Source organism: Cryptomeria japonica, chromosome 5 (genome assembly GCF_030272615.1).
Source record: "Cryptomeria japonica chromosome 5, Sugi_1.0, whole genome shotgun sequence".
Classification (NCBI taxonomy): domain Eukaryota; kingdom Viridiplantae; phylum Streptophyta; class Pinopsida; order Cupressales; family Cupressaceae; genus Cryptomeria; species Cryptomeria japonica.
In genome coordinates, this window is record NC_081409.1 from 66,495,260 (window position 1) to 66,507,905 (window position 12,646).

The 12,646-nt window shown below is 36.9% G+C and overlaps 1 protein-coding gene across 2 annotated transcripts in view; it reads left to right on the forward strand.

Moving 5' to 3' along the window:
• Positions 1-12,646, forward strand: part of LOC131032722 (neutral ceramidase 2) — a 57,104-nt gene that overhangs the window by 22,873 nt on the left and 21,585 nt on the right. For both annotated transcript variants that reach the window (XM_057963756.2, XM_057963755.2), the window contains exon 2: positions 9,514-9,722. In XM_057963756.2, the coding sequence (XP_057819739.2) occupies positions 9,514-9,722 (209 nt within the window). The remainder of the gene's footprint in view (positions 1-9,513; positions 9,723-12,646) is intronic.

A 12,646-nucleotide genomic window follows, 5' to 3' on the forward strand; every position in this document is an offset into this window, starting at 1 on the left:
GAAATGTAAATCTGGTCGATTTGGATGCTAAAAATGGGACAGGAAATGGATGACTCAAGAGAAGATGTTTGAAACACAAAATATGTAATAGAGTAGCTAGATTGAGTGCAACACATATGGAGCAGGCAGTGACATGTAGATGCATAAGTGTGTAATAGGAAATATCCTTTATGCATGCTGTGATGAAATCTGGTGTCAACAGTGGCTGAGATAGGTTTGTGCCTTTTATAGTGCTGTTTTTAGTTTTTACACTTCTTGTGACTAATTTGCGGAGTGCTGTGCGAAGAGGGATTGTGGACAACAAAAGAACAACAAAATTGTTAATTTTAGCAATCAGAGTAGCAGTATAGAACAGAAAATCAGAATGCAAAGTAATTCATATGCATAACACACATGTACCCTGGGAAAACCTCCCTCTTGGAGGAAAAACCCAGCAACCAAAGATCTCAGATCTGATTAGATTAATGTCAGAAGATGATCAAATACAAATTCACCCACCTAGGGCATGACAGAATTGACTTATCTGAATCACAAGTTCTGATTTGAACTTGACTGAATCTCCAATCAGATGTAGGGCAGACCTTAGGGCAGATCAGTCTGATATAGTTCGCACAGCAAGAGGATAGCTTCTTGGATCAGAAGTCTGCCGATTTACAAGAATGTGAATTCTCTGTCACTCAGAATGTGTTAGCTGACTCTTGGAAGATATTCGCTGACTTCAACATTGAATTCGCTGGTAGAGTGGTATTCGCTGATCAAGTGCACATTATTGTCTATGAAATGGATTACAATCCATTGATTATATAGGAGGTACAAGCATTATGTCTTGCCTTAGTCGGCTAAGGACTTTGGCGCCAAAATATAATGCTTTTAGTTTAAGTTACATGAATAGGTCCATGTTTCCACACGTTACATTTGTGTTTGCCCTTTGAGTGTTTTATGTGCCTAGGTAGGACCAATCTTCAAAGGTCACAAGTTACATTATGGGGTCAGACCCATTTATAACCACAAGTTACATAGGTTAGGACCTAACCAATAACCCTTTACAAATTATATAATAAATTTTAAGGCTGAAGGCCACATCTAAAATTTACCAAGCTAGGTCGGCCCAATCAAGGGATACGACCTAGCTACATTTTCAACACTCCCTCTTAGCTAGGGAGGATCCCTTTGATTAATCAAGTTACATCATGACCATGCTTCATGGACTCTTTCCACCATGCATTCTCATAGAAGATGAATTCAATATACATCATGTACTTCTTCCATGATATTCATCATGCATACTTGCAGGAAATGAATACACAAATACACATCATGAATTTCTTTCATGATATCCATCATGCACATCCGCAGAGGATGGATTCAAAGAATACGGTCATGGATTCCTTCCATGATATCCATTATGCACACCTGCGATAATTAATACTCAAAGATACATATAGCCATACAACATAAATCATGCACAACCGTAGAGGATACATAAGCTTCTTCACAGAGAAGGACAACTTGTCACCTTGCACACCGCAGAGGGTGAACTCACCTTGCACTCTGCAGAGGGTGGACTCACCTTGCACTCCGCAGAGGGTGAGAGAGAACTGCCACCTTGCAGTCCGTAGAGGGTGAGCGAGCACTGCCGCCTTGCACTTCGCAGAGGGTGGATGATACACCCAGTGTATCATGGTTAGTATCATCATAAAAACATTTTGCAATAGACAAGGAATATTAGATATATATTATCAATTCCAAAAGGAAGTAACTTTGCTATAATCAAGTAGATATCATACATTAGACATATTCTTATTAAATCCATCATTAGAGATGAAACACAAAGTTTAGAAAACCAGCAATAAGATTTATTGAAATAAGGTATTTTGACAGTATCATGAGACTCCCTCTAAAACCCTATCTAGATGATAAATCCACAACAAATTTCCTGACTTAAAGTTGGAATCAATTTAAAATAGAATTTATCAATTTGTATCCTTAATAAAGAGAAGGTTTGAAAGTTTGAGTAGACTTTCAAATCTAGATCCGATGGCATGAGCTGAAGTGGGCCTTCTTGGATCATGCTTGAGGAACTGAAAATTTTCCTTCTAGAACAGCTGTAAGGGTTAGTTTCCAATACTTCATTATTGAAATAAAACAACAAGATCAGAAGTTTTAACTTAGGGATGGATCACAAACCAATAGATCAAAAGAGGAAATCTTCACGATTGTGGGGATTTGATACTTCATTTATGTTTGCATCTTCTTGTTCGTCCTGAATTTGACAGTCCCTTGCAAAGTGGCCAAGCTTGTTGCATCGGAAGCATCGGATGTGAGATAAGTCTCTTGGTCTCTTCCTTGAATGAGGGGTAGAAGAGCTGAAATCTCTATTTCTCGATATCATTCTTCTTCCAATCGCTGCCTTCCTTCTTAGCCAAGAGGACATGTTGCTCATCATAAGGGTTCTTAATTTTTCCTTTTGCAGCCAGCCGAGACTCTTCTTAAATGCAATCTCCCATTAATTGATCAAACTTAGGAAGCTCAACTCTGGCACTGATTCCTTGAACAAACGGTTCCCAAGAGGGAGGAAGACCATTTAGGGCAGTCATATATAAGTCACTGTCTTCAACGCTCTTCCCAACAGTAGCAAGCTGATCTCTTAGTTCAGAGATTCTCATGAAGTAAGCAGCAATAGGTTCTTTCTCTAATTTGATGTAAGAGAGCTGATTCCTTAAAGCAAGTATGTAGCTGGTATTGTTGACTTCGTACATCTTTTCCAATGTGGTGAACATCTCCCTAGCGGTCTTCTTCATGGAGATGGATGGCACCAAGTGATTTTTGACGGAGTCTATTATTATCCTTTGAGCTTGGAAGTCCTTCTTCCAATCTTCTTTCTCACTTTCATCCTCAGGTTCTTTAGCATTCTTGTCAACATATTCAGCAAGATCATTCAATGCCATCATTATCCTGACCTTCCAAGAGGAGTAATTTGTGAAACCTTCCAACCTATCTTCAGCCCTGATATAAGAAGCCATGAGGACTAAACCTTTCAACAACAGGTTAGATATGAGCACAAATCTGATCACAACCTCTATACGAACCTAGAGCTCTGATACCATGTTAATTTTAGCAATCAGATTAGCAGTATAGAACAGAAAATCAGAATGCAAAGTAATTCATATGCATAGCACACATGTACCCTGGGAAAACCTCCCTCTTGGAGGAAAAACCCAGCAACCAGAGATCTCAGATCTGATTAGATTAATGTCAGAAGATAATCATATACAAATTCGCCCACCTAGGGCATGATAGAATTGACTTATCTAAATCACAAGTTCTGATTTGAACTTGACTGAATCTTCAATCAGATGTAGGGCAGACCTTAGGGCAGATCAGTCTGATATAGTTCGCACAGCAAGAGGATAGCTTCTTGGATCAGAAGTCTGCCGATTTACAAGAATGTGAATTCGCTGTCACTCAGAATGTGTTAGCTGACTCTTGGAGGATATTCGCTGACTTCAACATTGAATTTGCTGGCAGAGTGGTATTCCCTGATCAAGTGCACATTATTGTCTATGAAATGGATTACAATCCATTGATTATATAGGAGGTACAAGCATTATATCTTGCCTTAGTCGGCTAAGGACTTTGGCGCCAAAATATAATGCTTTTAGTTTAAGTTACATGAATAGGTCCATGCTTCCACACGTTACATTTGTGTTTGCCCTTTGAGTGTTTTATGTGCCTAGGCGGGACCAATCTTCAATGGTCACAAGTTACATTATGGGATTAGACCCATTTATAACCACAAGTTACATACGTTAGGACCTAACCAATAACCCTTTACAAATTACATAATAAATTTGAAGGCCAAAGGCCACATCTAAAATTTACCAAGCTAGGTCAGCCCAATCAAGGGATACGACCTAGCTACATTTTCAACAAAATGTACTCTCTTTTTCCTTTAGAAATTGAAACAAAAGGATAGAGGAGGAGATCTGTACTACCTAGTTCCCTTATTAGTTATTACACAAAGTTGAAAGCTAATATTGAATAATATTTCTATCCTTACCCAGATTATTCACTTCTCCTAGCAAAGAAAACCATAAAATTCAAAATAAACATTAACTCCAATAAAATAAAAAAAAAGGGGAAGAAAAATGGAAATTTCCAACCTGGAATAAATAGCTTATCGGGCTGGATATAAGAGACCGACATTTGCTTGAGGAAGAATTGGTGTGCTGTCTATTTGGCAAGCTCTAATTCTCCATGCAAGGACCACCTTGATGTTGAAGTAAGATCACGAAATCTTGAAAGGTGCAGCAAGATTTGATGGTTGATGCTACTCTGAAAGGATTGCCCTAACTAGGGAATGTCAGGGGAGCTATATGGCTGAGTAGGATTCCAAGATTGCAAACTGTAGGGTGAAAGGATGATTGAACAGTGACTGACCAAAACCAGAAGATAGCAAACTGGAAAATAGACTATAGTAGAATCTTACCCAAGATCTGTGACAGTAGCAGGTTGAAAAATTCCTTTTTAGACCTTATAAAGAAGGAGAGCAGAAAGTGATCCCCAGGCAAGAGTTTCACCTATAGACTATATGTAGGTAGGGTGATATTAATGTGGAACAAAATACTTAAAAAAGGATAGGCAGTTCTTGGCATATGAATCACCTATGGCTGATAAACAGCTATACTCAACTGTAGCAGGTACAAGATGAAGCTACCTTTGATAGGACTAAGTACAATGTGCCAAAATAATTGAAAATAAGCTAGAAAGGGACATGTATAATGTATAAATGGATTTTTGACATAATCTTAAGTTAAACATATGTGGATAAGTGCAAGACAGATGATAATCTGCAGAAACTAGTGCACTGAGACAATGAAAAAACTGATGAATGGACTGAAAATTTTCAAAATTCTGAAATTGGCAGATAAAGGAGAAAATTTTGATAAACAGTGATCAGATAACTGGCACACTAAGACAATGAAAAAGCTGATGAATGGTCGAAAGTCTGAATCTGGCCAAACTATGGCCAGATAACTAGTGCACTAAGCCAGAATGGAAAAACTGATGAACGGACTGAAATTTTAAAATTCTGAACTGGCAGGCTAAAGAAGGAAGTTCGGTTAAAGAAATAAGTTTTGTTAACCAGTTGTCAAATAACAAAATGATAGGACAAGGTAACTGTGTGCCAAATTTGGGGTATGTAGAGGAGATGCTGATGAGTCAAATGGGACTATGCATCAAGGGATAGATGCATGGACAAGACAAAGATGAGAGGTAAGGAACTAATACATCAAGACGCAAATATATGATTCCTGCTAATGCTGTTAAGAAAACAATAAGAGTCAAGACAATATGAACAGCAATGCACATCCATACACCCAAATGCCCATGTGAGACTTAACCTCAAGGTTGATTGTTTTTGTGACTTGGAGATAATTTCTTGAGGTAAAAGGAGTTTACAGGATCTTCATTTACATCATACCAACATCCTTCAAGGTTTCTGGTATATGCACTCCATGAACAGTTTATTGCTGACTGTTTTCTTCCACACTGTTCCTGGAGTGTTAGATGTTGCTAACAAATTTATTTTCTAGATCAAGATGCTACTCAGAATCTATGCCTGAAGCCTGAACATTGGTGCACAGAACTGTAAACCTGCCGTGACTCCCTTCCTTTTTGGAGTCAAACTTGAGGCTCAATGTTCTTCACCTTTTGTTGATGGCACTTTGTACCAACAACTTGTTGGGAGTCTCATTTATCTGACTCATACAACATTTCCCTCTTGACCTCATGTGGCCCTTGCCATCCATATGAGGTGTACCTAGTGAGGTGTCCTATAACCGTTCCCCTTCATCATCAGCCAGTCAGAATTCTAGATTTTCTGATTTTTGAAGTTTTTGTAAAGCAAGACCTTCTGTAATGTATTGTATTTTATTCAAGTAGAATCTTATTTTCCAGGGTAATGATTCATTGGTATTCTTGGGTTCATTAGTCAACATTCGTCATTTTTACAGCCTTATGTTTAACATCATCATCACCTGTATCACTCTAATAATTTATGTCCTTTTTTTTTAATCAACATTGTCACAATGCATATCATCCCACATACATAATACTTATTCAATGAATGTTCTAGTCTATACATTATATAATGTATATATAGTTTAGTTATCTATACATCTGCCTATAATGTTTTGTTATCTTCAATTCTGACAACTATAAATTACATAAGGTGTATCCGTGAAAATACCTAAACAAATGTTCTAGTCTATGTTTGACACTCATAGAACAATACTTTTGTCCTCATCATTGACTTCCATTCCATTTTCCTTGTGATATCCAATTTGTAACTGTTAGCACAAATTCCCATCAAAGGTGCCAATAGTATTGATTTTCCTTGTACTATATTCTCTTAAGATGCAGTTTTATGTAATGCCATAAATTGGTAACCACCACCTCTTCCTCACTATTGTCAATTTCTAGTAGAAAATGAGCTCTTTTTGTCTCTTGTTTCTTTACATCTCTCCCACTCTCTTTTATTTTTGGTTTTTGTTATGAGCCCACCCATAAACCTGCTATAGCTACTGAATTTCCTCTGGTCTAGTAAAATTGAAATTTGAACTTCTATTTTTTGCTTCTTTGAAGACTGTAAACATGAAACATTTATGAAAAGTACAATTTATTCTAAAGAGTACTCCTGTTGCTGAAACTGGAAATAAAATGCATCTATGATATCACTGAAAATATATCAGATACTATATGGCAGAGGAAACAGTCTTCTTGAGAAGAAATGGATACCAACTTGGGCCAAACGTGTCGCCAAGAACTCTGCACTTTACCCAGACAAGCCTGATAGATGTGCATGGATCACTATGTTTAAGACATGAAAATTACCTCTTAAGGCCTTGGGGTTTATTTATAGCTACTTTACCTTTGGGAATTTATCTGATTTTTCATGTGGGATGTTTCATTCACATAAACAGAAAAGTACAACCAAGTGATAAAACTTATTCATCTCATTTTGCATGGGGGTTGCGTACTTATACATAAACAGAAAGGTACAACCAACTGATAAAACTCTATTAACTAATGACAAAGACAATTGACTGGTGTAAATTTTCATTAACCAATGAAAGCAATAAAAGGGTTCTAAAAGATACAATGAGCTCTGAAATACCACAACTAAGGAAGTGGACTATATTTTGATATTGTTACATGTTTCTTTCATTTTACTACAATTCAACTTCTTGTGAGTAAGCAATCATGAGTGCATTGGGCAATGGTGCCAAATGCAGGAACTAGGACAAATAGCCTACACATACATGTGCCAATTAACAAGACTCTGGTGCACGCACACACATAACCAAATAAGTCTAGATTTAGTGGTAACTTGACAAGACTAAGGGTTTTGTTTAATTTGGATTTGGTGCCAGACCTCAGCTGTAATGGACACCCCCTGTTCGGCACTAAATTTATGTCCTGTTTACTTAGTGTAATTTTGTCAAACAGTTGGCTTGCAAGCTGACTACTGGATTTTTTTGGTTCTTGATTTGCAATAGGATAAATTGGATAAACTGATATTTATTGTAAAGCTTTCAAAGTTTATTCAATATAAAAACAACCAGACATATCAAATACCAAAAACAAGAAGATTAATGCTGATGGTATTTATTTAATTCCAACTCCAAGCATACAAATCAGATCTGAAGAATATTACAGACCATATGATAATAAACAAATTCAAACCTGAACTCCACAAGTATAGAACCTGCTGAAAACACTGTTCACACACTGTAGCTGCACTATTCACGGCACTGTAGCATTTTTACTATTCATGCGGTACTGTAGCAAAACACTATTCACGTGGTACTGTAGCAAAAACACTATTCACGTGGTACTGTAGCAAAATCAATATCTTCAAATCTGCACTTTCAAACCCCTATAAAAACATCATGCGAGAGCACCAAATGAAGCCCAATGTGTTTCCTGAATGAAAACACCATTAATCCTCCTGACTGTGTCTTCCAACAGCGAAGAGAATGCTAGCAAAGAGGGATTCCGTCCTCCAAGCCCAATAATCAGATCTCTACGAAATCCAACAGCATAACATTAATCTCATCCCAGCATATCCCAAAAGAGAGCTCTCAACCTCCATTTATATCTTCTTCCTGGATGCAAACACTTCATTTCATGAATGTGGGATAATACATTTTAGAGTAAAATATTATTTCCCACAATGTACACATTAAAGGGAACTTTTAATATTTTAAACATTACTTTATATTCCCAACCTTATAATATAACGATAAAGTTAAATATTTAATTTAACTTTACACTTTATCGTTAAATATTAAAACATTGTTGATAATCCCTTTATATCATTGTCGCCTTCAAATATTTTTTACTGATAATTATGCCAACCAGGGAAACACTAAAAATTTCAAGTCACTACTTGGAGACTAACTATAAATAGTAAGTGTCTAGAAACCCTGCCAGAGCAGCACCGATTGGCCTGAAATCGAAAACACCTAGGCCAAAACACCTCAGGATCCCATCAATGTCCTTGTTAGCCTTCGGGACTATGTCAAAATAGGCTAACGACACCCCATATCATGTTGCGCTAAAAAGGGGACATTACTGGATGAATGTTGCATAAAATATTGTGATTTGTACAAAGCAAATTGGTGTCCTATAAGAAATTAATCTCATAAACATAATTACTCAATACGAGTCTGTTGGGCCAGTTCTACTGGTGATTAAGATCTGCACACTGGTTTGAAGTCTTGGGTTCGATCACCAGCAAGTTTGCCCCGTGAGCCCCATTGGGGTAAGGTGATCTGGCCGAGGAGACTACCTAGGATGGTGTTCAAGACCTTCAAGTCTCTGGTACCCTTAGCAAAAATGTGAGTAAAAACTCAGATTTAAAATTTGTGAGATCAGTTTGAGACCATCTCCTTACTAAATGGAGTTGAAACTAGAAATAAAAAACTCACTCTAAATTCTGTCAAAATGTTATAATTTGAGGTTTCATAGGCAATAGTAGTTAATACTATATCTACCTTGATATATCATATATCATAATCATACAATACTATTATAACTTGTAAGGATGGTATGAAAGTTTATAAAGTATTGCGACACTGCAATGGTCTTCATAGGTTGATCTCTGTGTACGTTGTGGGTCTCTTCACCTTGGCCTAAACCAGTGGGTTTCTATTCCTCTTGTGACCTCCTCAAGACTCCATACGTTTCTGTAGTTTGGGCTTGGTACAACTAGGATGTGGCTATTCAACACAAACTTTTGTGACTAGGTATACTTGTTATAAATAAATAGATATTATATCACATGGTTCATCCTACATATACCATTTGCTTATGTCATATTTCTCCTTGAATCTCTTCACTTGTTCTTTTTATACATTTGTCAGCTATGTGAAATGCAAAATATGTTTTTTTTCATTTGCCTAAGCAATATGCAACATTTACTTAATTCTGTGTTTCCATGAGCAGGTATGGAGACTTGTACACTAAGGAGAATGTGGCCATAAGTGGCATTCACACACACTCTGGCCCTGGGGGCTACCTGCAATATATTGTGTACATAGTTACATCCCTTGGTTTTGTTCGACAGTCATTTGACGTTATTGTGGATGGTATTGAGAAGAGTATTGTGCAGGCACATGAGAACTTACGGCCTGGGTCAGTATTTTTTAATAAGGGTAAGCTAAGAGACCATTTCTTCTGTTGTAATGTCTGTATTATTGAATTTGGACTTGTACCTGTTATGGGACTTTACTTAAAAATGCCTTTTAAAAAAAATGTTTTTTGGTGCAACCATCTTTTTGCATTTAGAAAATAATGTATATCAACAAGGTACAATTTGAGATGAAAATGTTGGCAAGCTAATTTGTCAATTTTAATTGGATTTTGTTTTTGCTATTAGAATAATACTTTATTATTTATTTAATGCTCAATTATGTAATATTATGTAAATATTTCTAATAAGATCTTTCTGATCTTATTCGCAGTTTTTTTTTAGAAACTTGCTGTTTTGTACATTTTGTAAATCTTTTTATTGAGCGTATTTGCTCATTGTTAATACAACAATCATTTTTTACCAATTACTTACGTAATATTTGCAACTATTATGTTTTGTTGCTCTTTCTATGCATTCCTTTACCAATAGGAGTGAGACTCCAATGATATAATAGAAAAAACAATATTTGTTAAATGCTACAGCTTGCAATATATATATTTTTGATTAAATAGAGAGCTTTCTATATGGTTCATTGCAATAGTAAAAGATAAAATATCTATCTCATATAACCATTTTAAAAAAAATGCAAACAGATAATAGCAGTAACAGTTTGAGAGCCCCTTAACAGTTCTTACAAAAATGGCAAAATTTACACAGGATTCCTACAGCCAAATTCTCACAAACCAAAAACTAACAATATAATATTTCATCACCCATAATCCCTCGTTGACACCACACTGCCCATGCCTTTAGTTGCCGCTTCCCCAAAGCTGTCCAATTCATGAAGTGGAACCTCCATGACATCTTTCTGTCCTCAACCATCCTGCATTTTAGAACTATGCATCCTTAGAGCTGGAAATTTGACTCCTTTAAGAAGCTCTTGGCGATTTTAATAGGTTGTTTTTCCTTGTTTTTCCTTTCTGTCCTCAACCTCCATGACATCTTTCTGTCCTCAACCATCCTGCATTTTAGAACTGTGCACCCTTAGAGCTGGAAATTTGACTCCTTTAAGAAGCTATTGGCGATTTTAATAGGCTGTTTTTCCTTGTATAAACCATGGCATAACTGCACTCTACACCTCCAGAAGGCTGTTGTGAGTAACAGTAGGTTCTTCATAACATGGTCTAAATATCTGCAAAAGACCTTGACCTCATGACGTTCATGGTAAACCACCACATTCTCTTTCTGTGCAAGGCAGATATCTGCCATTGTTGCCCCAGTAGTGATTGGCAGTGCTTTTCCTAGTCTCGTGCCAACCTTGAGTTATAGTATTGCTGTGTATTTACCATAGCCACAACCTCTTGTCTGGAATTTCCATTGACAACTTCACTATAAAGTCTTCCCATTTGCATGCCTTCAACCTAGGAGGTCTGCCTTCACCTAATCCTATTATGGCTGCAGGTTCTTTGCAGTTGAAAATGGCATTGAGGTGCCTTTCTGTTTTGAAATAGGATTTAATAATAAATAATAATAATAAAATTAAAATATAAAAGAACAAAATTAACATTTAAATTACAATATATAAAATTAAATATAATTAAAATTTAAGTACGTTAATGAATGGTCAAAAGGCATGAAATGAATGTGACTCCCTCAAACATGAGATATAAAAGGGAGAAGAGAACCTCATTTGAGAGGGGAGAGGGAGGAGAAAAGAAAGAAGCATGTGAATCGAGTTAGAGCCAATGGAAGAAGGAAGGAATGGGAAGTAAATAAGGAAGTGACTCTTCCAAATGAGGGCATAATTAACGAAAGGTTGTGACTCTTTCGAAGGGTGGTGATTGCGATTTGGTATGAATAGATGAAAACAATATAATAATATGCATTTATAATATCCATTCACTTGAAATATTTATGCACTTAGAATGTTTATGCATTTATAAACTACTTTCTTGGAATAATCTAATATCCATGCACTTCTTATCTTTGCAAACATGCTCTATGTGTATCGATAATAAAGATAGTGCTGTATAATGTGTGTGTATTGTGTTGCATAATTTGTATGTTATTGATGTCTCCAATTGTGGTGGACGGATAAGGGACACAATAGGGGAATGGTGAAAGATTCCTCACTAGGTATGGTACCTCATAAAGATGGTTAAGGATCACGAGGCCACCTCATGTGATGGTTAAGGACCATCGGTTAAGGTCCACATGAAGCCAATGAGGATAAAGTCCTGTTGTTGTTTTATGACACCCTTGGTCTATTGATGAGAACTGATTAGAGATACATTCTATGTGCTAGTTCTGCCCTAGTTGATCAAGCGCCAAGTTGGGGAATCAAGAAAATGCTCAAGTGTTCTATTGTCATGAGGCGGACTTTGGGCCTTCTCCCTTCATCCTTGCAGCTTGCCTTCAATACCTCAAGGTCCACAGGCCAACTCTCCTTCCCTTAAAGGATGTTGAATTTTGAGATTTGGGGAATTGGTCTAATCCTTACTCTTTTGGTAACCGTTAGACCGTTCCCTCGAATCTCGAATTATAAAAATCCTTCCCTTGTCGAATTTCAGGATTCGGGGAACTGGTCTAAGCCTTACCCTTTTAGTAAGCGTTAGATCGTTTCCCCGAACCTCGAAATACAAAAAACCTTTATCGGATTTCGGGATTCAGGGAACTGGTCTAACCCTTACTCTTTTGGTAAGCATTAGATCGTTTCCTTGAACCTTGAAATACGAAAACCCTTCCTTTGTTGGATTTCGGGATTCAGGGAATTGGTCTAATCCTTACTCTTTTGGTAAGCGTTAAGACCATTTCCCTGAACCCTAAAATACGAAAACCCTTCCCTTGTCGGATTTCGGGATTCAGGGAATTGGTCTAAACCTCACTCTTTTGGTAAGCGATAGACCGTTTCTGTGAACCTTGAATTACGAAAACCCTTCCTTTGTC